The 27,968-nt window shown below is 54.9% G+C and overlaps 4 protein-coding genes across 12 annotated transcripts; 2 read left to right on the top strand and 2 right to left on the bottom strand.

The window, feature by feature from the left end:
* Positions 1–23: 23 nt before the first annotated feature.
* LOC121340876 (TIR domain containing adaptor protein) lies at positions 24–5,433 on the bottom strand. The gene is made up of 6 exons (XM_041413928.1): positions 5,249–5,433; positions 2,297–2,380; positions 1,729–1,829; positions 1,511–1,565; positions 629–1,237; positions 24–488 (listed from the first exon to the last, which is right to left on the bottom strand). Exons 4-6 carry the CDS (start codon positions 1,515–1,517, stop codon positions 445–447), a joined length of 660 nt encoding a protein of 219 aa, XP_041269862.1. The 5' UTR covers positions 1,518–1,565; positions 1,729–1,829; positions 2,297–2,380; positions 5,249–5,433; the 3' UTR covers positions 24–444.
* A 97-nt stretch (positions 5,434–5,530) lies between these two features.
* Positions 5,531–15,972, top strand: FAM118B (family with sequence similarity 118 member B). Of its 9 annotated transcripts, none has more exons than XM_041414019.1 (9): positions 5,531–5,605; positions 5,905–5,990; positions 9,745–9,822; positions 11,758–12,010; positions 12,810–13,037; positions 14,203–14,331; positions 14,703–14,907; positions 15,399–15,458; positions 15,522–15,972. In XM_041414019.1, the coding sequence occupies exons 3-9, from the start codon at positions 9,752–9,754 to the stop codon at positions 15,794–15,796; spliced, it is 1,221 nt and encodes a 406-aa protein (XP_041269953.1). In that variant the 5' UTR covers positions 5,531–5,605; positions 5,905–5,990; positions 9,745–9,751; the 3' UTR covers positions 15,797–15,972. The 9 variants fall into 9 exon arrangements, with proteins under 9 accessions (XP_041269953.1, XP_041269950.1, XP_041269952.1 ...); XM_041414016.1 differs by having other exon boundaries at positions 5,532–5,605; positions 9,713–9,822; positions 14,622–14,907; XM_041414018.1 differs by having other exon boundaries at positions 5,533–5,605; positions 14,622–14,907; positions 15,530–15,972.
* Positions 15,973–16,106: 134 nt separating this feature from the next.
* Positions 16,107–22,784, bottom strand: SRPRA (SRP receptor subunit alpha). The gene is made up of 14 exons (XM_041413961.1): positions 22,611–22,784; positions 21,794–21,877; positions 20,827–20,990; positions 20,570–20,730; positions 20,297–20,450; positions 19,697–19,847; positions 19,428–19,534; positions 19,119–19,237; positions 18,759–18,845; positions 18,496–18,668; positions 17,771–17,984; positions 17,531–17,694; positions 17,307–17,405; positions 16,107–17,090 (listed from the first exon to the last, which is right to left on the bottom strand). Exons 1-14 carry the CDS (start codon positions 22,728–22,730, stop codon positions 16,962–16,964), a joined length of 1,926 nt encoding a protein of 641 aa, XP_041269895.1. The 5' UTR covers positions 22,731–22,784; the 3' UTR covers positions 16,107–16,961.
* FOXRED1 (FAD dependent oxidoreductase domain containing 1) lies at positions 22,729–26,591 on the top strand. The gene is made up of 11 exons (XM_041413745.1): positions 22,729–22,762; positions 22,822–22,965; positions 23,748–23,989; positions 24,072–24,182; positions 24,259–24,377; positions 24,464–24,558; positions 24,722–24,823; positions 24,901–24,968; positions 25,051–25,199; positions 25,937–26,066; positions 26,141–26,591. The coding sequence occupies exons 1-11, from the start codon at positions 22,729–22,731 to the stop codon at positions 26,498–26,500; spliced, it is 1,554 nt and encodes a 517-aa protein (XP_041269679.1). The 3' UTR covers positions 26,501–26,591.
* Positions 26,592–27,968: the final 1,377 nt, after the last annotated feature.

Here is a 27,968-nt window from a genome sequence, read left to right as displayed (position 1 = left end):
AGACAAAATCACGGAAAACCACCAACATTTAAAACTTCTGCATTTTCGTAGTCGCAACTATTCCGTGCAGCGCACCGCCTGCCTCATCTTGTCCTCCCCACAGGCGCCCAGCAGGTGCCTTGTCAGCTTAGTAGGGGTCCTGGACCGTCAGGACAGAGAATGCCAGCACAGTAAAGAGCTCTCATGACCCTGAGAACCACCCGATAACAGAGCTTAGTGTTTGTGTGATGGATGTCCCTGTCCCTGCTGAGGAGATTTTGGCCACTGGGATGTGGGCTCCGGTCTGCTGTCCCTCATGGATGCGGAGAACTCCCTATCTTTGGTCCCAGGTCTGGTCTGAGCAGCTCAGGTTTGACCTCAAAGTCCAATGGGACATGCCAACATCCAGATCCAATGGCGACAACTCCATGATGCCCATGGAGATGCATCTTCCTGCTTCCAGCACTACTCCATGCTTTTTGTGGAGCTCCGGCACAGTTCCTGGAGGTCTGCAGGGACAGCAGATGAGCTCCATTAGCAAACAATTACTCTAAAAATCAACTTTAAGTAAACGTATGGAATCTGGTCCCTTCCCATGGTCCTCACCCCAGCGGGCTGACGTTTCACCAGCATCCCACAGGATACTCACAGCGCATGACAGTGTCTCTGATCTGCCTGAAGCTCTTCTCCTTCAGCGCCATGTAGATGTAGTAGATGTTCCGCAGCTCCCTGGGATAATCCTTGCGATCCACGTCCTTCAGCACTGGGATGGTGCGTCCGTTGGCCATGGGAGCCTCAGCCAGGGCCTGGTGCATCTGGTACCTGCACCAGGGGTCCTGCAGGAAGCCGGGGGTTATGAGCATGACCCAGCAGTGGCTGTTCTGCACGGCGTCACACAGCTCTGTCACCACCGCGCTCCCCGCCACCGCATCCCGCAGCTGGAGGAAGCAGCGGAAGCTCTCGGGTTGGCCCTCCAGGTAGGACACCAGCTCCGACACCAGCTCCACGTCTCCCTCGCTGTGGCAGATGCAGACGTCGTAGCTCTTGTCCCACCGGGGACTGTCCGAGGCGCTGATGTCCACTGCTGACACAGGTGACAGGGAGATGGAGCTGGTGGCCAGGCTCGTGCCAGGAGAAGAGCTGGAGCTCTTGGCAGAGGATGACGAGGAGGAGGAAGGCGAGGATGAAGTAGAGTGGCTGGACTTGAGGCTTTCCGCTGAGCTGGGCTTGGATTTGTGCAGGAGCCTCCTAAACCAACCTGCAGAGTGAGGTCAGAGTGAGTTTTGGGGGCTCAGCACCCCCTGGACTTCCCAAGCACAGCATCATTCAATCTGCAGGACGCCCCCAGATAGAAAGGGGTGGGTAGAATCTCACCTTGACCCCCAAAACCATCCTGGTCCCTGAAACTGAGCTGCCACCAACACCTGAATGCTGAGGCATCGTGAGGAGCAGCCCATGGGCACCCTGGTGTTCTGTTGGGGAAGGGATGCTGTGAGGGAGGGGACAGAGCCAGGTTTATTCCCAGACTCACCAGCCATAGTGGGCAGCACGCTGCTCAGCCACTGATTGCCAGCAGGACACCTCTCCTGAGAGCAGAAAAGAGGAACAAAAAGTGAGAGCAAGAACTGCTTCATGGCAGGTCTCAGCCCAGTCTGTTCCAGGGATCTGCACCTCGGGGGTGCTCTTACAGCCCCAAAGTCACCCCCAGCACATCTGCCTCCCCAGAATGTGCTGGGAAGGAACACTTACCTCTTACTGGCTGTCTCCACTGGAGATACACACCTGCAGCAAGCGAGGCCAAGAGAGAATGGGGAGGAGAAACCCTCATTCCCATCAGTGGGAAAAGGATCCTGTGGAGGGGAGAAGTGGGAATCAGCTGGGATCACCCAGGATGGACTGGGTGCTGGCAAACCAAAGGCAGTGTGGTGATGCCCAGGGGTGATCCTTGGTGCTGCCTGCCCTGGCATTCCTGTCTGTTCCCTGCCAGCTCACACCATCCTCAGCACTGTGCTCCCAGCATGGTTTAGGGAGCCCAGACACTCCCTGCAGACACCCAGGAACAGCAACATGGCAAAGAGCTGCTGTTTTCCACTGCTGGCATCACCCCTTCCGAAATGAAACACCCCAAGTCATGCTGAAGCCTTTCCCCTATTCCGAAAACGGCACAGGACTGCAGGAAATGCCCACAAAACCCCAGCACACCCACGGAAACCACAGTGCCCAAGAGTCACCATTTAGTGACAACCAAAAGCCCAAGTGTGAGTGGAACAATGAGCATGGACAGTGAGCAGCAGGGGGAAGTTGGAGGGATGCTTACCTGGAATGCAGGAGTCCAGCACTGGAGCAGGGAAGGGGATGCATCAGCCCCTGCGTTTGGCAAAGAAAGATCTTCTGGGATTACCTGGGTGGGAAAGGACAGGCAGGATGTTCACTCTGCAGTCGAATGGGATCTGCAGTGAATGGCGAGGCTGATCCATCCCTGCAGCTGCCACATCCAGGAGCGGTTCCCAGCCAAGCTGCCCTGGGGTGGAAAGGGGGGCAGGGGCACCCACCTGCCTCCCCAGGGACAGAGTGGAGGAGCTCCCTGAACACCCAGGTGCCCCCAGCTGCCAGCAGCTCCAGCCTTCTGCTGGGGAATGTGAAAGCACAGGCGGGGTAAATGAGCCAGGACTGCAGGGAGGGGAAGCCAAGCCCTGCCAAGGGCCTCCCTCCCACATCCGCCACACGCCGTCACTGCCTGGGTGTCAGAGTGCCCAGCCCTCACCAGCACCCAGATCTGTTTTCCTCTCTGGTTTCCTGACTAGATACAGACAGGTCCATGTTTGCCACTCATTCTTATTTTGCGAGTTAAATTTACCTAGCAGTCATTTTTTCCACCCCAAAATCCCCCCTGTATTTCTCCTTCCCCAGGTGCTGCTAGTGGTGGCCAACAACTGACACTGCCTTCATCTCATCATCATCCTCAACCCCTCCCTCATCATCCTCAACCCCTCCAATGCCCGGTGAGAGCTGAGCTCCAGGTGAGTTCCATCCCCCAAGAATCTGGCAGGTCTCCAGGGCCCGCAGGCCCATCCAGCTCCCTGACAGGCTGTTCCTGGCACAGGAGATTTCCCCATCTCTTCCCTGCCTAGGAGACAATGCCTGGACCTCTGATGTGGACACTAAACCCTCCACCTGCTGTTGCAGTGTCACTGTGTCCAAGCTGGTGGCCCAGCACAGTGTGGAGGTGATCCAGGAGGTGTCCCACACCCCATGGGACACCAGGAGGAGGGGGCCAGGTGGTCCAGCCCTGGTGCTGAATGTGTCCCTCCCATCTGAGTCCTCACCCTGGATAACAGCAAGGCCCCTGGCCTCAGATCCCCAGAGAAGCTGGCCCTGGCACTCACACGGGATCATCTCCAGACTGAGCCCAGAGTGGACCAGAGCACAAAGCTGGGTCAGCATCTCCCTCACTGCTAATCCTGAAGCAGAGTGGTGGCCATCACACCCCACTGTACACTGCTCCAAATGTGCGGTCCCCAAGCTGCAGGAGCTGGGCCAGGAGCCACCCAGGTGGGTCCTCACCTCCACCTCAGCAGGGAGAGTCGCAGAACCCCAGAACAGTTTGGGTTGGAAGGGACCTTAAAGATCATCTTGTTCCAAGTCCCTTCCAGCAGTCCAGGTTCTCCAAGCACCGGCCTTTGAAGGCCTGGCCTGGGCAGATGGCCATGCTCACCTAACTCAACGTGTTCATGGAGAGGGCAGTCCGTGCCCAGTGCCCATCACTCCAATTTCAGGACTGCTGCACCTGCCCCCAAAACACACCCCAGCGTCTCCCATCTGCCTGCAAGTTCACTGGGACAACAACCCCCACACCTCCATGCCTGAAGGGAAGTATTTCCTTCAGGGAAAAGTCCCATGTCCTCTGACTCCCAAAAATATCCTCCCACCCCATTTAACCTCAACACCCCATGCCAGGGCTAGTCAAGACTCCCCTTCATCAATGCCACCATGAGCCAGCTGTGCCCCAGGGCTGAATCCACCTCCTTGCTCAGCACACTGCTGTTTGCTTTCTCTCCCCCTAGGAAGGAGGGCTGAAGGTCAGGAGATCTTCCAACACTCACTAGCACCTGTCAAGCTTTTGGGGACCCCATGCCCACACCACTACTGTGTCCCACAGGTCTTTGAAAAGCTCCTGTTGGACACAATTGTTCCTCCATGCCACCAGCTGGCTGTGGCTTCCACAGGTATTTCCATTTCTACTCACCCACCACTTTCAGCAAAACAGACTGGGACACAGTAGCACAAAACACAAAACCAAGTGAAAGGGGAGCTCCCTGATGGCTTTGACCCCTTGCCATAAACACCTCCCCATCCCCAAGGATGTCCCAAGCCAGGCCATCTATAAGCCCTGCGAGGCACCTTGGGGGTACAGGAGCAGGCAGGATCCTCCTGCAGGGCCCCCAGCCCACCCTCAAACACGGTGCTGAGAGCTAGAGGAATGCAATGAATGCAATGAAAAATGCAATGAATTCCCTGAGAGACACTGGGCTCCTCCCCACTCCCTGCCTTGGCTGCCTTTTTCTCCAGCAAGCAGGGGACACCACTTGGCCACTTGGTGGCCAAATCCCAAAGGAAAAAGCACAAGGCCGAGTGGTACTGAGCCCCACAGGGACCTACAGGCTACCACCAGCCATGGGCCCAGCACCACTCATCCTCCTGGAACCCATTTCCCATTAGTCCCTGCCCTGACCTACTGCCACCACCCCAAAAATCAACTCCTCACCCGACGACAGGACCCAGAGGAGGGCAAGTCACCTGGCTGTGTGACTCACCCCACCTGGTCACCCCAGAGAGGGAACCTGAGTGAGGGTGAACCCACAAACCCTAAACCCCAAGAGGCAGCACCCTCGGGATCAACCTCCATCCTACCTCAGCAATAATAGAATCATTAGTAATGGAGTAATTAAGCAGACACGGCAGCAGCACCCTGCTGAAATCCCTGCAGCAGGAGTTTCGGAGCCTGTGGTTTACAGGACTGCCTGTGGAATTAAGAAACGGTGAACACCACATGCTGCAAGGCAGGGTGAAATAAAGGTAGTTCTGGTGAGAAAATAAGGCTAATTTTGTCCCTAAAAACCACGAGTGTTTCATTTACGGTGCCAGTACAGTGCGCAGCTACCTAGAAAACAGAATCATTTTTTCCTGGAAAGCTCTAAGTACACCCAAATTCCGCCACACATGCTTGAAGGCATCACAGCGGCCGTCCAGGCCCAGGCACCGCATGTACCTCATAGGGCTGGAGACGCGGTCGCACATGCACGAACCCAGGCAGCGGCAGCTGGCAGAGGAGAAGCCCCTGAGGCGTAGGGGCGCGGCCGTGGTCCCGGCCCGGACAGACGGACAGACAAACGGACAGATCCGCCTCCCGGCCCGCCACTGCACCGCGCATGCGCCCGCGCCTTCTATAGCCTCGCAAAGCGCCACGAGAGCGTCGCCGCGTTCCCACGCCTGGCCCCGCCTCTTCCGCCGCCAGCCACTGACAGGGCGGGGCTGGAAGTGGGCGGGGCCAACTCGTCCTGCGGGGCGGGGCGGCTGCGCGCGGCGCGGCGGCGTCTCCTCAATGGGGCCGCGCGCGCGGCGCCAGGTGCGTGCGGGGCGCGCGGCGGCGGGGGGCGGGCAGGGCGCGGTTGCCATGGAGACAGCGGGGGGAGCTGTTGCCATAGCGACGGGGCCGCCATAGCGGGGGGTCCCATGGCCGCCGGCCTGAGGGGACGGAGCGGCCTGAGGGGAGCGAAGGGGACCGGCGGGGCCGGGGCGAGCCGGGGGTGAGCCGGGGGGCCGGGACACCTCCGGCAGCGGCGGGCGGCCCGGCTGAGACTCGGCCCCGCCGCGCCGTCGCCCTCTATAAAAGCTGTTTTGTATTGATGTGTCCCCGTGGGAAAGGAGCCTCGGTGTCTCCCCGCCTGCTGAATCCCCGCGTTGTTGCTTTTCCCGCAGCTTTAGCGAGGAGGGCACAACGGAGAGCACAGGTAAGGGCTCGAGCAAACCCGAAGGTGTGATCCCCCCCATCCCCGCTTCCCTTTCCAGAGTCAGTTCTGGAAAACCAGCGTGCGTCCCTGGGAGTCTGTGGGATACAGAGCTCCGCCAGGCTTTGCTGTGTCACTGCCTCTCCTTGCTCATGGAGCCATTGGGAAGCACGTGGAGGATCACAGCGTTGAATAAAAACCTCTGGTGTGTTTTGACTCACATCCAAGGAGGCCGAATCCTGTTTTTTTGTGGCTTGGACAGGAGCAGGGCTTGTCCTCGGTCCCTTTGTCCCTGGAGCCTGTGTTTTTCTAGGGTGGTTTTGATCCAGCTCCAGTGCAGTTCCCACGTGGAGGGGTAGGTTTGGGAATTGGCCAGGGACAGCTCAACTTTCAGCTGAAACAAAGTGGCTTTTACACTATCTTACCCCAGCACCTTAAAGCCTCTGAATTGAAAGAGAAGCTGGGAATTACATCTGTGCTGGTGGTTCTCAGCACTCAAATAAACTAAAGGTAATGAATGAGCAGTAAGTTTGTACTTGTTTCTTTTGGGAATTTGTGGGGGCTCTTCTGGAAGGGCCCATCTTCCAGCGTGGTGCTGGATCACTTGGCTTCAATTTTAAACATCCACGTGTAGCTTTAGTTCTGTGTTGGGTGCTGAGCATGGAGATGGTGTCAGCAGCGACTTCTCCTTGAGGTGGGGGAGAATATGTTCCCTTAATTCCCCATTTTGGTTCTGCAGGTTGGGCTCTGGTGTTGACTGTGGCGTGGTTGTGTTTTGCAGAGCTGCAGAGAGGTTTTTGTAAATACACACCCTGTGTGAACCTCGGCCTTCCTTTGACACACGTGGTGCTCAGGTGTTTGTTTTACCTGGGATACACCTTCACGTTTCCAGCATTTCTGCAGCTGGATGTGTCTGTGTCACACAGGGAGTTGCTGTGGTTGGGTTTCTCCGGTTTTGGTGACTTGGGCACAGTTTAAAGCTGAAGTCTGGAAGGCTTTGGGATAAATTAAGGGATTTCTGTGGTGTGGAGGGAGAAAGAGAGCACAGCAAACCCACACAGGGAGTCTCTTACCATCCCTGATAAAAGTGATGGGGACAAGGCTGGGACAGGGGAATGGGGCAGCTGGCCAGGAATCCATGGAGTGTTGTGTTTACAGTCTTCAGCTCCCTGTAGTCTAAATAGCTGGAAAGTTCCCAGTGTCTGAAGAAGGCTGGAGAGACACTTCTTATCTTCTAAGTGCCTGTGGCTCCCTCTCCTCCACGGTACCTGTGTTCCCAGGGGGAACCTGCAGTACCTGCTGTGTTTTTTTCCCATGGCAGTCTCATGCTCTGAGGTAATTCCATTTAATTTTGGCTACCTCAGCTGTGCCAGCACGATCCATCCCTCTGGCAAGCAGAGTTTCTCCCCAGGACTGAAAACCAGAGGTTTCTATTTCTTGGCTGAATCCCCATGAATTCTTTTAAAGACCTGTAATAACTTTTTTTTGGAACTAGACTGTATTTATAATGGGGTTTTTGTTCCTTTATGGCTCTCTCCACTAAGTAATAGACCTGAAGGTTGAAGGTCATTATGTCAGAAAACCTTACAAGGTGATTATAATTCCAAAAGGTGTTTTTTCCTAAGTTTAAAATTGCTTTTGAAATGTCATTTAGAGGCACTTAAAATTGATTTGATGGCTCCATTCCTGCTGTTAATAGCATGGGAATGTGCAGGGTGAGTGAGATGGGAGCAGTGCTGAGGCAGGTGGAAGCAAACAGGGGAGCTCTATGTGGGAATTTACAAAACAACCTTGATATTCGAGGCTCAGCTGATGATTCACAATGCAAAGATAATTATAAGCTTAAATTATATCCAATTTAGAAAGCAAGGAAGGATTTACCTTCGGCTGTAGCTCTGCTTCTGCCCGGGGCTGAGGGCAGACCTGGCACCAGCAGGAGCTCAAACTTCCCTCTGAAACACTCCAGTTATCTACTGTTAGTCCCTGCCTCATTTAAAGCATCTTTGCACCACTAAATAAAATCTGGCTGGCTTTGTGGAAGCAGCCTGTCCTTCCAGAAAAATCTAAAAGGAGAGATGGGACCCTCCTGGGAAGGAAAAAGAGGGGCTTTTCCCCCCTTTATCCTGACTGTGCCTGGCTGCATTCACTCAGCAGGGATTTGATGGTGAATCTGACAGATCTGTGTCCAGCAGCTCCTCCTCTCTTCCTGAGAGTCACTGCTTTGGTCTTTGGAGATGTAACCCCCCAAAATAGTTCACCACGAGGCCTGACAGGTTGCTGGGACTCAGGGGTGATGAGGCTGCAGAGATTCATTGTCAGAACAGCACTGAGCTCCTGGGCTCAGTGTGGGTTGGAAAAATACAGGGTACAATGTTCACAAGAGGGTGTGACGGAGGAGCCCTGCCTGGCATGCACAGAGGGGGGAAAACCAGGAGATTCCTCACTTGCTGAGGGCCTTTGACACTTTTATCCAAAATCTGGGCCCTACAGTAAGGCCCAGTAAGATAAAAAGGTGATTATTTGATGTGATGAGCAGCACATGTTCAGTAATGTTTCAGGAGGTAGGTAGTGAAAAGCAGCTCTTTGAGGTTCTGCTGTTGGTACAAAGATTTATTACTGAGCAATGTGGTGTGGTGGAAAGTGTCCCTGCCCATGGCAGGGGGGTGGAACGACACGAGCTCTAAGGTCCTGTCCAGCCCAAACCAATCCATAATACCATTGTATAAAGTTTTCTGAAGGGATCAGAGGGTAAAGGCTGCACGCACAGTGTATCTGAGTGTCTGACAGTGTCACTTTGCCCTGTTCTCATCATCCAGAGCTGAAAGGTTGTGCTTTTCTAGAATAGTGGCTGATTTCTCACCTGATCCATGCCAGCACTTGCAGGTCCTACCTGGAGAGACCTGCCCACAGTCACCTGCTGGGCTGCCAGGGAGCAATCATAGCATGTCATCTCTAGAGCAAACCCTCAGCTCTCCCTGAGATGGCAAAAACGCTGTGATTTTGAGTCAGCAGCTCTTCCTCAGCATTTCCTCTGGTCAAAAGCCCTTGTCTAACAGAGTTTTTGATGGACTCTTCATTACAATTGGCAAGGAAAAAGCAGAGGAGGATGAACAGTTCTGTTCAGTTTCATTCCCTTTTCATAGACTTATTTGGGAGAAGCAGAGTGGGAGAGTACTGCGTGCTGGCAGAGCTTTTGTATTTTATGTGACGGGCTGCTGAAAGAGTTCTCAAACTGCACTTCCTTTCCGTGGGCTTTAAGGTCATTTCCCAGTGCTTGCGGACTCACAGCGGGCTGGGAAACCCTTCTCTCATCACCAGGGAATGAAATGCTCTCCGTGGCTTTTTGGAGCCAACAAAAATCTCTTTGTCTTCTCTTCCCTCCCACTGTTTCCCAAGCAGCAAGTTTGCTGACAGGCCTTGTCGGGAATGGGGGGAGTGCTGCTCCAAGATCCAGGCTCTCGCGGAAAATGAGCGGCTGAGGTGAAACGAAGGGTCTGGCAAAGTGTGTTTTGCTGAGGCAATCACACCTGGGAAAAACAGCCAAGGATTTTATGGTAAAAGAGGTTAAGGAAGAGGATGAGGCTGTGGGACAAAGTTCAGAGACGAAAACATGCAATTCTCAGCCCAGAGGTGATCTTGGAACGATAACGAACCTGAGATTGATCCACCTGTGCAAAGCTGGTTCTGTAAAACCTTGTTGTCCCGGTGGTGTTGTCCTTGTGCAGTGACTTCGCTTGTGGTGATTTGTCTGCTACAGAAACTGGATGGCTTCTACGGTGAGCCTGGGCAAGGAAACATTGTTGGAAGATGGAATGCCACCTGCAAAAAAGCCCAGGTAAATTTAATTATGCTCCAGTGAGTTTGTTCTAACAAGAGCCTTTTCCTTTGCCTCACATTGTTCTTTAAGGATTGTGACCCCTGGCAACTGTGGCTGTTTCTTTTCCTGATCCAAGAACTGTGTGCTGGCTTCTGGCCATGCCCTGGGCTTTCCTGCTCTTTGTGGAACAAACACCTTCACACCCAGAATGGACTTTTTTGGGGTTTTAACCCTCAGCCAGGGAATGGGGTTGCTCTCATAGCTGTATTTTGCTGTCCTGTCTCCGTGGTCCTGTCCGCTCGCAGTGTCAGGTTGAACAGTGGTTGTGCTTTTTCACTTGAGTTGGATGGTGGTTTCCAGGAGGACAGGGACTTACTCAAATTAGTGTGGTTGAACTGCATGTGAAGACTAAATAATTCATTTTGAGGCTCCCTGTGCTTAGAAGTAGGTGGTCATAACAGTTCTGTGAGTGGGGTCTGACTGATGGATTATTCAGTCTGACAGAGACTGAGACTGTGGCTGCTGCAGGCTCAAAAGTTCTTGTGAACAAGCAGCTAATTCAGCTGGGAGGTTGTCTCCCACTAATTTGATTTATTTGCAAGTTCTGGAGGGCTGCAGAATAGTTCTGTGTGGTCTCGAGGTTGATCGGTGACCCTGGAATGTGCAGAAGAGATGCTGGGGGATGATTTTTTCCTTGCTCAGGATATCAAGGTAGAAACAAGTGCATTTATCAGCAGGGCAGGCATGCAGGACATTAAGACTTGGGTATTTGTTATTATTTTGGATTTCAGTCCCTGTATTTCCAATAGTGTTTTTATACTAGCTCATTAGCCCGAATACTAATTTATTCCTCACATAAGGCTTGCAGTCCTCAAATTAAACCCTGTTTATCAGCAGTAACAGTGAAGCCCTCCTCGAGGAAAGGGTTAACAAGTCTGTTTTCACAGGCAGGGGCTGAGGGAAGGCACAGCTCCATCTGTGTGGTGTTGGTTTCCTCTCCCCTTCTCACTAAATATCACGTGTTTGCTGATAAAGCCCATTTCTTCCGTACAAGTGGCTTTTCCAGGCTGCTGCTCCAATCCTGGGAAGCTGCAGCAGGTCCCCACTGCAGAAAGCAGCTGGACACCAGGCAAAGCAAGGCAAGGAGCAGCATATCTGCTTAATAAATTGTAAAGGTCATGTTTAAAAGCTCTGTGCAGGTGTAAAGCCAGGAAAATAGGGAGGAAGGGATGAGGAATAAGGAGAATACAACCCTGCAGCCCTTTCATGTGACTCTGTATCATCTGGGATATTCCAAAAGATTGGCCTGGAGCATCCTGCTGACATTGCAGGCATCACAGGGAAGGGATTGCTGGTACAGCTGAAGGGGTTCCTCAGCAAACTGGGGCTGGGCCCCTCCAGGGCAGAGCTAGGAGGAAGCCTTCCCTTGCTTTTCTCTGTGCTAGGGTAAGTGGAGCTGTTGTCTCAAGGCCCCTGTTCTGCACCTTGTTTAAAGCAGGTCGCATTTCCGACCTGCATGGGATCTGACACGTTTTATCCCGGGACACAGAGCGTGTGTGTGTCTCAGTCTCTCATGCTTTTCCATGCCCTCCAGCCCTCCATGTAACTTTTATTAATAGACTTCCCTTATTCCAGATTTTTAGTGGATTAACTTTGCTGCAGAAGCACCCCAGGGCATCATTGACTTCCCCAGTAACCATCCTGGTAACAGATTTGATTCCCAAAAATGTTGTAATTATGGACCTTGTATTGGGAGCATTTGTGCTGCTGATCCATGCAGCTGCCTGCTGTCCTTTAAGGATACCAAGCTGCTCCTCTCATGCCCTGTTTGTCAGAGAGCCCCAATGGATATTTGATTCAAAATTCAGGCACAGGGTACCTCCCTCTCCCTCAATCTGCCAGACACCCTTCCACTCATGGTGGTACCAGCTGTGCTCCTTTCTCCTTTTGCAGGAAGCTGCTGCCAAGTCTCAAAACCAAGAAGCCTCGGGAACTTGTTTTGGTGATTGGGACAGGAATTAGTGCTGCAGTTGCTCCCCAGGTCCCAGCGCTGAAGTCCTGGAAGGGGCTGATTCAGGCTCTCCTGGATGCTGCTATTGACTTTGATCTCCTGGAAGATGAAGAGAGCAAACGGTTCCAGAAGTGTCTTCACGAAGACAAGAACCTGGTCCATGTTGCCCACGACCTTATTCAGAAGCTGTCTCCGGTCAGTGTGCTTGCACTTGCCCTGAGCATAGGATTTGGCTTTTGGAAATAGCCAGATTTGGTTCTCCAGCAATGGTGTCCCCGTCCCAACAATTCCTCTATGTACATGGAACCACAGGTGCACTTACTGTGCCAGGTGCCTGAGACATAACCCTGCTGTGGACGTGGGTTTTGGGTATTTCACCTGGACCAAGATGATTTAAGGGTGGAGCACCTTCCTATGAGGAAAGGCTGAAAGAACTGGGATTAACTTGTTAAACCTGGAGAAGAAGGCTTCAGTGGTGACCTAATTGTGTTTTTCCAATACCTGAAGGGACCTGACAAGAAAGATGGGGAGAGACTGTGGACAAGGGCCTGGAGTGACAGGACAAGGGGGAATGGCTTCACACAGCCAGAGGGCAGGGTTAGATGGGATATTGGGAAGAAATTCTTCCTTGTGAAGGTGGTGAGACTGCCCAGAGAAGCTGTGGCTGCCCCATCCCTGGGAGTGTTCCAGGCCAGGCTGGAGGGGTTTGGAGCAGCCTGGGATAGTGAAAGGTGTCCCTGCCCATGACACAGAGTGGGATGAGATGGCAGAGTGGGCTTTAAGGTTTTTCCCAACCCAAACCAGTCTGGGATTCTGTGATTCTAGGACTACGCTGAAGGAGAGCACCCACCCTGGTGCAACCAAGGCTCTGTGTTTGCCCTACAAGGACCCAGAGTTTTGCAGGGTGTTGGGGAAATGTGGGTGGTTTTTCGTGGGGTCATTTGGTATGAGGTGTTACAGGGCTGGCTCTGATCTCAATCTCTCCCCTTCTCAGCGCACAAGCAACGTTCGCTCAACCTTTTTCAAGGACTGTTTATACGAGGTGTTTGATGACCTGGAATCCAAAATGGAAGATTCTGGGAAGCAGCTGCTTCAGTCTGTGCTTCACTTGATGGAAAATGGAGCCCTTGTGTTGACCACAAACTTTGATAACCTGCTGGAGCTGTATGCAGCACACCAGGGGAAGCACCTTGAGTCTCTTGACCTGACTGATGAAAAGAAGGTAAAGATTATTATTTCTTTTGTCAGGGACTGTGGTGGTGCAGAATATGCTCTCATGCTGCCTGAGGACATTGTACTCATTATAGTGGTTTAACTGGTGGCAGACAAGCTCCAGGCAGAGGCTCTGACTGTCCAGGGCAGCAAGCAGAGGAATGAGGAGGAATGCTCCTTTCTGGAACGCTGGTTTGTTGGCTGCCATCCAGTGCTCAGGAGGAGTGCTTAAGCCTGCTATTCCTTTGATCTCTGTCCTTGAAACTTTTGGCTTAGCCTTGCTTCCACATAAGGCTCGGGTTGATGTTCTAACCCATATGAGAAACTTCACACGAGCTGCAAAGCTGAACTTTTTATTTTCATAAGGTGCTGCATAGTGCTTTTTGTGATGGGTGTCCAGGGCTGCAGCCTTCAAGGCTCTCCTTTTGCCCCATGTCCTCTTCCTGCAATGGCTGGAATGGCTCCTCCTGCTGCTCTCTCAGAGCTACTCTCTTTATGCAAAAATTCCTCCTCCTGCCCCAGTCACGCTGTGAAACCCTGAACTCTGCACCTGCCACCTCATCTCTCCATCATGGGTTTTACTGGTGGGGAGCATCTCATCCTTCTGTTTGCATGTTAAACACCCCCAATGTCTGTCCTGTGCAGTCCTTGCTCTCTTTTCATTCTCATTTCTGTGCTTCACGTTTCCTGCGTGACCTCTTAATCTACATGGCTGAAAGTACTTACAGTGTTACAAGTAAGCATTCTAATTATTGCAAGCTTAAACGAGCTGAGGTCTGCGGGAGTAAACCGAGAGCCTTGGAAGCAGCTGTCTGAAATGGAGGTCAGCTCAGCTGGTGACTCCCTCAGAGCCAGTAGGGGCCACAAAATAAAACTTGGTAGGCTTGAGAAACATGCTGACATAGGAGTTGTAGTTTTTTCCCATTTTTCTGGTCAATCTGGCATTTTGCTTTAGTCTTCTCATCACATTCACCAGTCACCTGAAGTGTTGACCCAAACGAGCACCACAGGCTGTGGCTGCAGGCCATGGTGTAGAGGCTGATGGAGGAGAGAAAATGAGAAGATGAGAAAGAAGCAGCCTCTTTGGAATGTTTCCCCAAAATGTTACATTTAGCAGTGCTGTGGTCACCACCGCGATGCGCTCACAGACGTTGCTGCGGGTTTGTGTTGTGCAGGTGCTGGAGTGGGCACAAGAGAAGAGGAAGCTCAGTGTCCTGCACATCCACGGCGTCTACACCAACCCCAGCGGCATCGTCCTGCACCCGGCCGGCTACCAGAACGTGCTGCGCAACACCGAGGTCATGGTGAGCCACGCTGGGGCCAGGCCTGTGAGCTGCAGCTCCAGCTCCCACCTGGGTCAACCCACCTGGGTCAACAGCTCAGCTGAGTTTAGACTGAGCTTCACAGAGGGAGGGGGAGAACCAGATAGATATGGGAAATAGGAGGGGTGAATTCCCTGGCTGCTAAGGTGCTGGAACACTTCCCACACTTGCTGAAGGATGGCATTGCTGCAGAGCCTCCCCAAGGGTAGGGCAGGTGCTGTCTCCTGTGAGGATGAAGCTCACCTTGACCAACATCTTTCCCTTTCTTAAAGCGAGAGATACAGAAGCTGTATGAAAATAAGTCCTTCCTCTTCTTGGGCTGTGGTTGGACAGTTGATGACACCACGTTTCAGGCCCTGTTTTTAGAGGCTGTCAAGCACAAGTCAGACCTGGAGCACTTCATGCTGGTGCGGAGGGGGGATGTGGATGAGTTCAAGAAGCTCCGTGAGAACATGCTGGACAAAGGGATCAAAGTGATTTCCTACGGAGACGAATACGCTGACTTGCCCGAGTACTTCGAGCGGCTGACAAGCGAGATCGCCATGCGGGGCCGCACAGGTACGGGGCCAGGGGCTGGGGGACCCTTGGCTGGCACCGTGCAGAGTAGACAGGGGTAGTAGCCCCCGTTCTCCATGCTATGTAGAGATTCCTGAAGCCTTTTTTTAAAAAAAAAAAGCAAATGTGTCTCTAAGTGTAGCTTAGAGGATCTGCGGGTTACTTTTCTGAAAACACTGTATGTTTTAACAGTTTAAACAGCTGTGCTGCCTCCCACGCCCGCCTCCCAAACTTTGTTTTTCATGTGCAGCTGTTTGTTCCCTTTTTAGTGAAGGGGCATTTAATCTCACTGACCCTCATGCTGCTCAGCCTGAGCCAATGCTTTTATAAAAGAGGTATCACTGATAAATCATTAAAAATGGGGGAAAGTGGGTTCAGTGGCCAGAACCTTGCTGGCAGGTATTCTGAGGGTTAACCCAGCCAGGAAAGCCTGTGTGAAACCAGCACATGGGCAGCTGGCTCTGCATCTGAGACTGGTCTCTGCTCTGCCCCAGGTGTGCCCAAGGAGGGGCAGCAGCTGAACGGCTCTGCCACTGCCCACGCTGAGGTGAAAGGTAAGGAAGGCTCTCTGGAGCCAAGGGGCTTCACCCTGTGGTGCTCCCTGGAGTCCCAGGCAGGTTTTCAGCATTTGCTTCCATGCAGGATGCAGCCCCTGAGCCTCAGCCCTGCCCAGGCCCTGAGCTGTGTCAGGGGCTCCTGGGACAGGCCCAGGCCAGGCCAGCAGCCCTCAGGGAGGCCGGAGCCCCCCGTGTCCCACTGCTGTCCAGCACCGAGCCAGGACCCTTCTGGCAGGGACGAGGCCAGGACAGAGCTGCCACGGATGAACACCTGGTCTAAAAGTAATCGTGGTTTTACTGGGGCTGCACGTGCCTGCAGAGCACGGTATCCCTGAGGGAGCTGCAGCCTCCTCTAACTTCATACCTAGTGCTTTTATATTCTGTATTTCAATTAAAAAATGAAACTTGAGCTTTTTTTTTTTTTTTACTGGAAGCTCTAGTTTTCTAGTCCTGTCTTTTTACTGTACAGTATTTTGTATGTTGAAGTTGTATTAAAGGCCTGCTCACTGAACTTTGGCTGCTGTATCATTTAAAGGCCCTTTCACACCTCACACTGGTGGGAGTTCATCTCCCCCCAACCCAGTAGGAAACAGGTCCTGGCTGGAGGCAAGTTATTTATACACAGAGAACAAATTATGAAGTTTATTTTATATAAATTATGTCTCTTAGCAGACAGCATTCAATTTATTGCACTATAGCACATCTGCAATACAGAGCTACAAGACATCATCAGAGGTTTGTATTACTCAGTGTAGCACTTCCAACCGGGATCAAGAGGCACTCGGAGCGGGGAGAAAGGGTGCAGGAAAGCAGCAAGCAGCCACCATTCTCTTCCAGTATTAATGTGGTTTGGTTTTTTTCCTTTTTACTAGCAAATAACACCAAGACCAGCAGGCAGGGGCCAGGCAGGACACCTCCTGCCTTCCTCCTCTGGACCTGGCTGCTGCAGCTCTCCAGCTCCTAGCCAAATACATGGTGTCTGGGGACCCTGTTTCAGAGTCCGGGTGAGGACAGATATGGGGGACTTTAAGGCAATTTAGCATGTCCCCTCCAACCCAGCACAGACCGTCACCTTTTTTTGGTTTATCAGCTTCAGTGGAGCTGCCACGAGCAGCAACATTAACAGCCAGATCTAACACTGCCCCTAAGTCAAAGTCCCTCCTGCCTCCTCCCTAAGCTGGTCTAAAAATCAAAAGCAGCTCAATAAAAAGCCTTCAAACCCACCAAAAAGCACAGCAGATCCTGGCACCACCCACCCCCCCGTGCAGCACGAACAATACAAAGCTCTGGATTCGGCCTCCCCGCAAGGGAGCCTGCGTCACTGGACACAGAATGGAGGAACCCAGGGAAGGGCTTTTTCTGGATAAAAGCGGGTTCATCCAAAAAAAGTACTCCTCATGCTGCTATTCCTCCATTCTGTTCTTCACTACACGGGAAAGACTAGTTGGTGACAGGGTAAAGCAGGTTCTTCTGGGACATCTGCACACAGCGATTTGGTGTTTAGGCCTTCATGAGCGCTGCGACCACGGCCTTGGCGTTAAGGCTTCGCAGATCACAGTAGGTTTGTCCGGTACCAACGAAAACGATGGGCTTGCTCGTGATGTAGGTCATGGAGATGGCGGCACCCACCTGCCGGGGACAAGCAGCACCGTGAAATCCACTGCTTCCCCTCAGGGAGCTCGTCGTTCATTCATCCCCCATGTGTGGAAACCAGACTTCTAAATTTGGGTTCAATGGCACAAGGAGAAAGTGCAGGAGTGCCCTGTGTTTGACAATTCCCATCTCTCCCTTCCAGTCCCTGTCAGACAGAAGCTCTGTGCAGAGTCACCTCAGCAGCCTCCTTACCTTGTCATCGATGGTGTCGAACTTGGTGAGGACGATCCCATCGATGAGCCGCGGTGTCTGGGCCATGGAGTGATCAGCCAGGGCCTTGTTGAACTTGACCTGAGGGAGAAAAAAGATCCGAGAAAAGCGTTTGTGGTGCTGCCATCATCCAGTTCTCTGGTAAAACCTACAGAAACGGTTTCTTTTCCCTCTTCGTCTCTCAAGAACAAAGCCTCCACGCTCACCAGCTGATCCACAGCTTCGTTTCCCACCAGTGCTTCCCCAACAAACAGGACCAGGTCGGGAGCGTTGACAGCGATGAGTTTGGCCAGCGCGGTCATCAGGGGTGCGTTGTCCTGCATGCGTCCCGCCGTGTCCACCAGCACCACGTCAAAGCCCTGGTTCCGAGCTGGGGCGGCAGGGAGGCAGCGTGAAGGACGGCGCTGCCCCAGGACAGCACCACCCGCCCCCAGCTCCGCGCATACCGTAGGAGATGGCCTCCATGGCGATGCCCGCAGCGTCCTTGCCGTATCCCTTCTCGTAGAGCTGCACCATGGTGCGCCCGCCGTGGCTCTCCGGAGGGTGCAGCGCGTTGAGGCGGCGCGTGTGGGTGCGCAGCTGCTCCACCGCTCCCGCGCGGAACGTGTCACAGGCCGCAATCAGGACGCTGAAGCCGTTCTCGATGAGCCAGAACGAGATCTGCAGGAGGCAAGAGATCAGAAAAGCCCGTTAGTAGCTACACAGCCTGACCCCATCACCCCACTCCTGTGATCCAGGGTATTGTATTTGCAGGGTGCCCAGACAAAGGAAGGAAGGAATGAATCTGACTCCATGTTCTCAGAAGGCTAATTTATTATTTTATGATACTATATTATATTAAGGAATACTATACTATAATAAAGAATACAGAAAGGACACTTACAGAAGGCTAGAAAGATAATAATGAAAACTCGTGACTCTCTCCAGAGTCCCAACGCAGCGGGGCACGGATTGGCCAGGGAGGCAAAATAATCCACACCAGAAACCAATGAAACAACCACCTGTTAGTAAACAATCTCCAACCACATTCCAAAGGAGCAAAACACAGGAGAAGCAAATGAGATAAATTTGTTTTCCTTTTCCTTTGAGGCTTCTCAGTTTCCCAGGAGAGAAATGCTGGGCAAAAGGATTTTTCAGAAAAGGTGAATGTGACACCAGGGTCCTGTCCTACCTTGGCCAGGTTGGTGGACTTCCCGACGCCGTTGACACCGCAGAAGGTTATGACGTAGGGCCGGCGATGGCGCTGGGCATCCATGACATCGCGGAGGACGTCCACACGGCGCTGGGGCTGCAGGATCTGCACCAGGGCCTCCTGCAGCGCCTGCTTCACCGTCGAGGTTACCGCTGGGAAAAGGGGATGGAGAGAGGACGTGTCACGCATGGGGAATACTCCTGAGCTCCAAACCACACACGGGATGCCACACAGGCACTTACTGGTGAACGTGCCCATCACCTTCCCTTCCAGTTTCTTGGCCACAGATTCACAGAGCTGCACTGCAATCTCAGCTGCCACATTTTTAGCTTTGAGAAAGACAGAGCAGGGAGTCAGTGCTGCTGAGATGGTTATGTACATCCCACATGGGTGTCAAGGGAATGATGGAGTCAGTGTGCAGGATTCCCACCAGACCTGACTGCTGCCCTCTTGAGGGCTTCTCAGGAGTGAGACAGGAACCCACCACAGCTCCTGTGGGCAAGAATATCCCAAACCACGGGCACTACCCACACCAGGGCCCACCCAACAGAGCACAGGGAACTGCCACTAATCCTTCACACCAGGGATGGATCCAGATGTACCAATCAAGTGATCCTTCATCTTCTCCAGCACAGGGTCCATGTCCTCTCTGGTCAAGCTCTTGGAACCTACCAGGCCCTTCAGCATGCCAAACATGCCCCCCAGGCCACCCTTCTTCACACTGTGGAGAAGCAGAGGAGTTACACTGAGGTTTGAAAATGATAATCTGCAAAGGTCAGATGCAGAAGGGCTTGCCCTGAGAGGACAAACACACCAGTTTGTGCTTCCTGCATTACTGGTTAGACTGGAACAGGAGTTACGGAAGAGAAATCAAGAACCATGTGACAAGCAAGGGCTGTGGGAGCCTCTACCTGGGTTTTGAAGGGTTCTGAACAACTTTTTCCTCTTCAGCTTCATCATCACTCTCATACTCCAGGTCATAGAGGCGGCCAGGCTCCCGATTTTTATCCCCCAGGGCCTGCAAGGAGAAGAAGCAGCTTTATGGGCTGAGTGCCACAATCCTTGCTTCATGTCTCTTCATGATCCCTTCTCGTCCAGGCACAGAGACTGGGCTGGGTTCATAAAGCCCAGCTGATCCCAGAGAATGCACAACAGCAAATGGAGCCTGACTTTCCCTTACCATGTCATGGTCAAACTCCTCCACAGGACAAGCCTCTGCGCTGCCGTTGGTAGCAGAATTACTGTAATCAAGTACTTTGGCATTAGAGTTCCCCAGATCCCACACCCGGGGCTTCTTCCCCTTCTCCTTCTGTGCGTCGGGCTTCGGAGATCTGGTGGAACAAAGACCAGAAACACACTGTGTTCAGTGCAGGGAAGCAGCAGCCATCACCTCGTTAGGAGACGTGAAAAATAAAAGCCTGGATTACCCAAAAAGGCAGAAATTTACCAATCTGATCTCCAGAGTTTATTTATCTGAACTTGAATCCTGTATGGCAGCACTTCCCTCAAGCCAGGTATCAATGCACTACTGCTGCCTGCTCACTAAACACAGACCTCTGGACCTCTCCCAGGGTTTCTGCATGTCCCAGCAAAGAAAATCAGGTTCTATTACTCCTCCAGGACACCCTGGTGTCTTCTCTCCATTTTTTTCAGCAAGGAATGAAATCAGGGAAACAAGTCCAGGAAAGTCAGGTCTGGCTTCCAGGGGTCACCAAAAGAAGAGATGCAGCCATGGCCTAGTTTGAAGCATAGGCAGACTGACCATGCCCCCATCACCCACCTGGACTTCTCCCCAGCTTTCATGTGTCTCCTGAAGAATTCCTCCCGGTTCTTCTGCAGGATTTCATCCTTGGTCAGTTCCTCCTTGTCCCCTGCTGCTGAGAGCTGCTTGTCACCCGCAGATGCTTTAGTGGGCGCTGCCACAGCTTCAGTTCCTGACAGGAAGAGCAAACACAAGCTCAGTCCAGCTCCAAGTGGATTGGGAAAGCACAGGCTGCAACACATTGCTCTGGAATATTTATTTCCCTCCCATTTATCTCCCCCATTAACTCACCATCCTTTTTGGAACCTTTGTTCTTCTTGTTCTTGACCTTCTCCTTTGGTTTCTCCCCTCGGGTTTCAATCATACACTTGACAGTCTTCTGGGATTTCAGAGACTGCTCAAATGTCTTCATTACCGTGGGAGCTCGGACTTTGCTGCTCTCCTCTGCATCCCTGCAGGGAGGTGACCCATTAGCCTGGATTTCAGCTCTTCCCCCGCTCCCATCTCTGCTCAAAACAGAAATTTAAGACAAAACCCAAGCTCTGTACCGGAGGAGGCGCATGAAGTCATCTTTAAAATCAAAGGTGCCATTTAGGAGGCCCAGGGCTCCTTTCTGCTGGAATTCGTTGCGGTACTTGTCCCTGAACTCCTTATGGACATCGTCTATCAACTTGTCCACGTAGGTTAGAGTCAGGATCTTCTGGAAGCCCACCTGCCAAGGAGCACGGCCAACAGGCACTGCACTTCCAGCTCATTCAACAGCAGCAAGCAAGCAAAAACCTCTCTGTTTAATTCAGAGTTCTTTAACTTGGGCAAGCTTCAGCCTGCACTTTCTGCTCCACCTTCCCAGGCTTTTAAAATGCCCCCAAAAGGTAAAAAACAGCCCAGAGCTTCGCTTCAACAGGTGACTGTAACACACAGAGGCTGTCTCATGGCAACAGGGACACGCAGGGCAAGGGCAGAAAACCTTCAGTTTATCTGTGGGTCAACAGGAAAGGTTGTATGGATTTATGGAGATAAGGTGCCAGGAAACTAAAAGAGAGAGCTTTAAATGCTCCATAATGTGAAGGGAACAACACACTTCTGGCTTTTTTTCAATAGCTCTGGCCAAAGTGAATTTTTACAAGGCTGCAGCTTCTATTTGAGGTTTGATTAGTTTTAATCCTGTTGCAGATGATTAAAATAAGCTGCTACTGCAGTGGCATTCAGCTGACAGACACCCATGTCCCCCCTTCTGGGGGGAACCTGGCTACACTGGGGTCACTGCTCAACATCCCCCTGAATTGCTCATCACAGCCCCTTATCCCCCAAAATCCCCGAGACAGAGGAGCCAAAGCCGTCTAGGAGCTGAGCTCCAGCCCTAGGCAATGTAAACAGCTGTTTGCTGAAACCTCAGCACAGGGGGAACTGTTCCCCCTCTTTTCAGGGACAATCCCCTTCCTTTGGGTTTGGGGGCACGTGGGGGGCTGGAGGGACCCTCCTGCCACCGCAGGGGTGCCTGGGGGGGTCACTTACCACAAACACCAGCTCAAACTGGTTGTCCAGTTTGTACTTAAGTGTGAGGGCTTCATGGGTGAAGGAGTTGTTGCCACCTCTCTCCTGGGGGAGAGCAGCTGTCAGAATGGGGGTGCCAACAGCACCCACCATGCCCTCATCCCAGTCATCCCCCTCTCCCCACCATCATCCCTGTCCCCCCCATTCCCAAAGTGGTCCAGCATCCCTTACACATGATCCCACACGCCCTGGGCAGCTGGTCCCATCCATCCCCCTCAGCTGGGTGATCCCACCCACCCCGGGGTGGTCGTGCCCCCTGTGCCCCGTCCCTGGCAGGTGGTTCCATCCAAGTGTGTCGCCTCCCCAAGGTGATGGTCCCATCCCCAGGCCCCAAATGGGTGACCCCACACCCGTCCCCCCTCCCCGAGCTGCTCGTGCCCGTGTGTCCCCTCCAACAGGTGGTCCCACCTGTGTGCCACCCCTCTCCTCCCCGTCCCCAGGCAGATGGTCCCACTCACGTCTCCCCTCCATCCACCTCCGCCCCTCGCCGGGCTGATCGCACTCCGCGGAGCTGCTCGTGCCCGTGGCTGCCCCCGCCGCAGGCAGCTGGTCCCGGTGCCCATTCCCCCGCCAGCTCCGTGGGCTCGGCTGACTTCCCTCCCCAGGCAGACGGTCCCACCCCCGCCTCCCCGCCATGCCTGCGGCCTGCCCTCCTCTCCGTCCCCGGGCAGACGGGTCCCACCGCCCCGCTCCCTCAGCCGGGCGCTCCCTCTCCCCCCTCGCCAGGTATGTGACCCCTACCCAACCCTCCGCCCGCCGGCAGCCGGCCCCGCCCGACCTGCAGGAGGACGGAGCGGATGAGGGCGTTGACGGGGGCGGTGGCGGCGGGCCCGCGCACGCCCTGGAAGCACCAGAGGACGAGGCCGCCCTTGCTGAAGATGGTGAAGAAGTCGAGCATGGCGGCGGCGCCGGGCCCGGCGGGGCGCACACGTCGCTCTGCCCCGCGCTTCCGCCGGAAGCCCCGCCCCCCCGCGCCATTGGCGGGACAGCGGCGGGCGGGGGCGGGGCGGGGGGGGGGCCCCCGAGGGGGACCCCGGAACCGGGGGGCGTCCCGGAACTGGGGGGAGTCCCGGCAGGGGTCCCGGGCCGCCCCCTCCGCACCGCGGCTCCGCTCAGCTCCGACTTCTTCCGCGGTGAGATCCGGAGGGGTCTCCGGCACCGCACCGGGGATTTGGGGGACACGGGGGGAGGGACACGGGAAGAATGGAGGGGGGGGTCGGGGTGTGGATGGCGTGGAGTGGGGAGGGGGTCAGGTAAATTGGGGTGTCCCAGGGAACGGAGGGGTTGCTGGGTGTATGAGGATATAGGGCGGGGTCGGGATTGCTGGGAACGGGGACGCTAGGAACGGGGGGAAGCTGGGAACGGGGGGGACTTGGGAATGGGGGAAAGTTGGGAATGGGGGGCGCTGGGAATGGAGTCGCTGGGGTGGCTACGGGCGTGTATGGAGGGTGCCAGAGGGGCCCGGGGGTGATCCCTGGGGGCTGCGGGGGATGGCAGGGGGCATTGGAGGGGCTGGGGAGAATTGGGCAGCTGGTGGTCTCACAGGGGACTGGGGGGTTCCACAAGGCCCAGGGGAATGGAGGGGGCGTCCCAGTGCGGACCGGGGGTCCCAAGGGAACATGTCGAAGGAACCTGGTGGAGGTCTTGGGTGATTCCCAGCGTGGACTCTGGACTCCCCAGTGGGAGGGACTGGTGTGATTCCAGGTTACTGGGAAGCGGTTCTGGTGGTTCACAGAGTCCTGGGGCATTTTCCCGGTGACCCAGGGGGACCTGGGGGGGTTCACCGAGAGGCCTGGGGGGAGTCTGAGGGGTACCTGGGAATGTCGCGGGGGGGGCTGGAGGGTCCCGAGGGATGCAGAGGGTCCCGGGGGCTGCCAGCCGTGCCCGCAGGCTCGGCAGCCCCGTTCCGCCGCAGAGCTGGGGCAGAGCCTGGAGCGCGTGGCCCAGACCCTGAGGGATCAGCTGCCGGCCCCGGGGAGCGCCGGGCGCGGCTGGATCCCCCCGGGCACCCACCCCGACCCCCGGCCCCCCGACGAGGCCGACGTGGTGGTGGTGGGGGGCGGCGTGGTGGGCTGGTCCGTGGCGTACTGGCTGAAGGTGCTGGAGGGCCGGCGGCGGCACGGAATGAGGGTGCTCGTGGTGGAGCGGGACCCCATGGTGAGACGCCCCCTCCCAGGGCAGGGTGTGGCCTTGGGGACCCCCCTGAACCCCTTCTGTTCTGGGGGGTCTTCTCCTTCAGTATTCCAGAGCCTCCACAGTGCTGTCGGCAGGAGGGATCCGGCAGCAGTTTTCCCTCAAGGAAAATATCCAAATGTCGCGTTTCTCTGCCAGCTTCCTCCGCGACATCAACGTACGTGGGGGTGTATGGGCCGGGGGTAATTTGGGGAATCCAGCCCCACTCAGTGTGGCCCTCTGTCTCCTTTCAGAACTACCTTGGGGTGCCGAATGAGCCCCCCATCGACATCCAGTTCCGGCCTGGGGGATACCTGTTCCTCGCATCCCCCCAGAACGCTGCTGCCCTGGAGGCCACCGTCCAGTTCCAGAGGTGGGGGACCCACATGGGACCCTCCCGGGCGGGTTTCGGGGACTAGGGGTCATCCTGACCCTCCTCCACATGCTGGCCATCCCCAGGGATGAAGGGGCGCAGGTGACCTTGCTGTCCCCCACCCAGCTGAAGGAGAAATTCCCCTGGATGAACACGGAGGACGTGGCTGTGGCGTCCTATGGTATGTGGGAGGATGGGGCAGGGCATGGAGACCCCCCTCAACATCCATCCTCATCCTCCTGCATCCTTCATCCCGGCTTTATTTATGAAGGGGAGGTCCAGCCCCACACAGTGCATGTACTGGGGGGTCACACAGTAGTTTCCCCCCCTGTTCCCGTGCCCAGGTCTGGAGAATGAAGGCTGGTTTGACCCCTGGACCCTCCTCAACGCTTTTCGGCGCAAAGCTACATCCCTGGGAGTCCAGAGCTGCTCCGGGGAGGTGCGAGGTGAGGGATGGGGGTGCACAGCAAGGCTTCCCCCCTGCCACCCCCAGGACCACCCACCTCACCCCAAAACCCTCCAGCTTTTGTCACCTCGACCAACCACATGATGTCGTCAGCGCCGCCGTCTGCGCGCATCAAATACGTCCACGTGAGTGTGTGTGCGCCCCCCCAGCTCCCCAGGAGTGCCCGTGACCCCCTGCAGCCGTGACCCCCCGTCTGTGCCCTCCCAGGTCCACATGGCAGACAGCCTGGAGTACCAGCCGGTCGCCTGTGCCATCGTGGTCAACGCCGCGGGCGCCTGGGCTGGCAAGCTGCTGGAGGCAGAGGGGCTGCCCAGGGGGCTGTGCCGGCCCCCGCTGCCCATCCAGCCCAGGAAGAGGTACTGGGGGCTCACAGCAGGGACAGCCTGGCAGCACCCCTCTGGTGGGGTCAGCTCCTGGGCTCAGAGTGGGGGCACACTCCTTTTGCAGGGGGGTGATGCCTTGGTGCTGTTTTGGGGGGGTGCTTTAGCACCCATCACCCCGGTGTCATGGGGGAGCACCTCAGCACTTCTCTTTTGGGGGGGTTGTCATCCTGGCACCCTCTGTCTATGAGGGGGTGACATGGACCCCTAGGTGCTATTTTGGGGGGATCACAGAGTGGGACACACATCCCAGCACCCACCACCCTCCAGCTTCTGGCAGGGATGGTGAGCTTCCTCAATTTTTTATTTGGAAGTGGGGTCTTGCATCCTGGAGCTTCTATTATTCCTCAAGTGCCCCCAGCCTCAGTGTCCCCATTATGTCCCCACACTCCCAATCCCAGTGTCCCCATTATCCCTCTCAGTGTCACCTATTGCCCCCCAGTGGCCCCAGTATCCACAGTATTCCCAATAACCCCATTATTCCCCAGTGCCCCCATTACATTGCCAGTGCCCCCAGCCCTGTTCCCCCCATTAGCCCCACAGTATTTCAATTATCCCCCCAGCGCCCACAGCCCCTCCAATGTGCCTAGGAGTGACATGACCCCTCAATGTGATTTTTGTGGGGGGTACAAACATGTCCACATCCCAGCCCCACTGCCCCATACTGGGGGGCAAGAGGAGCACCTCTCACACTCTGTTCGGGGGTTCCCCAGGTATGTGTTCACCTGGCACTGCCCCAATGGCCCTGGCCTCTCCAGCCCCTTCCTCATCGACACCTCTGGCGCTTATTTCCGTCCGGACGGTGCTGCCGGGAACTACCTGGGCGGGATGAGCCCCCCCGAGGTGAGCCAGCAGGGTCCCCTGGGATCATTCACCCCCTATTCTTCATCAGACACCCCCAGCTTATCCTTTTCCAGGAGGAAGAGCCGGATCCCAGCGATCTCTCGGTGGACCACGATTATTTCCAGGAGCAGATCTGGCCCCGGCTGGCTCAGCGGGTCCCGGCCTTTGAATCCCTGCGGGTCCGGGGGGCTTGGGCGGGATACTACGACTACAACGCCTTCGACCGGAACGGGGTGCTGGGCCCGCACCCCCGGCTGGAAAACCTGTTTTTAGCCGCGGGGTTCAGCGGCCACGGGCTCCAGCACGCGCCGGCCGCTGGCAGGGCCGTGGCCGAGCTGGTGATCAAGGGCCGCTACGAGACCCTGGATCTGCGGAGGCTGGGCTGGGACAGGCTGGTGGATGGGGAGCCGCTGGAGGAGCACGGCGTGGTTTGATGGGGGCGGGGAGGGGGAAACTGAGGCACGGCCATGGACCCCCTCCCCAGGCCAGAGGTGGTGTCCTGTAGGAATAAAATTAATATATGGATGATGAGTGTGCCAGAGAATTAATGGGGTCCACGCCTGCCTTGTTCCCTCCACCAGTGCTACCAGTATCCTCCCCAGTATCCTCAGTTCTAATGTCCCCACTGACACCTTCCACAACTTCAGTGTCCCCGCTACACCCCATTCCCTCCCAGTATCCCCACTGTGTTCCCACACTTGCAGTCCCCAGGATCTCACAGTGTTACCTATTGTCTCCCCAGTTCCCCCTAATCCCAGTATCTTCACACTGTCCCATTTCCCCAGTGCTCCCATTATCCAGTGCTCTAATCCCCTCCAGCCCCAGTACCCCCATTACTGTCCTATCCTCCAGATCCAGTGTCTGTGTTATTCCCCCAGTGTCCCTCGCTGTCCCCACAGTGTCCCCTCAGTGTGGTATTCACTTTCTCTGAATAGAGAGACATAACTCTCTCTCCCAGGATTTTTCCTGGGGAAGGCAGTGAGAAAGCTCAGAGAGAGAAGGAGGAAAACAATTTTTATCTCTACTTGCTGCTCCTGTTGCTTGGCACATGTGGAATGTGTTATGGAGATTGTTTACCAAGAGTGATTTGTTAATTGGATCGTGGTGGTTGTTTGGACTGATTGACCAGCTGGGTCAAAGCTGTGTTGTGACTGTCTGGAAAGAGTCACAGGTTTTTCTTTAGTTTAGTAGAGAGTATAGTGTAGTATGTAATGTAATATAATATAGCTTAATAAAGCTTTCCTTCAGCCTTCTGAATCTTGGAGTCAGAGCACATTATTCCCTGGCTGGGAGACACCTGCATGGATACCCCCAGTACTTCCATGATGATCCAGTGCCCTCAATGCTCCCCCAGTGCCTCCAGCCCCTGTGTCCTCCGTATCCCCACTACAGCCCTGCAGTGTCCCCATTTCCAGTGCCCCATTATGCCCAGTATCCCCTCATTACCTGCCCCAGTGTCCCCAGATGCATAAGCCCATTACCCCATCCAGTGTTCCCATTATCTCCCCAGTGCCCCCAGCCCCAATATACCCCCAGTGTTCCCAGTATCCCCACAGTGCCCCAGCCTCAGTACTCCCATTCTCCCCAGTATCCTCAGTATCCCCCAGTGTTCCCAGGATCCCTGCAGTGCCCCCGGCCCCACTATTCCCATTGCCCCTGATATCCCCAGTATGCCCCCAGTGTTGCCAGTATCCCCACAGTGCCCCAGCCCCAGTACTCCTATTCCCCCGGTATCCCCCCAGTATCCCCCCAGTGTTCCCAGTATTCCCCCCAGTATCCAGTGTTCCCAGTATTCCCCCCAGTATCCCCCAGTGTTCCCAGTATTTCCCCATTCCCCCTAGTATCCCCCCAGCGTTACCAGTATCCCCCCATTCCCCCCAGTATCCTCCCATTCCCCCTAGT

This window comes from Onychostruthus taczanowskii, unplaced genomic scaffold (genome assembly GCF_017590055.1).
Source record: "Onychostruthus taczanowskii isolate IOZ18803 unplaced genomic scaffold, ASM1759005v1 scaffold43, whole genome shotgun sequence".
Classification (NCBI taxonomy): domain Eukaryota; kingdom Metazoa; phylum Chordata; class Aves; order Passeriformes; family Passeridae; genus Onychostruthus; species Onychostruthus taczanowskii.
Note: the sequence above shows the minus strand (reverse complement) of the source record. Positions and strands in the feature narration are given on the sequence as shown.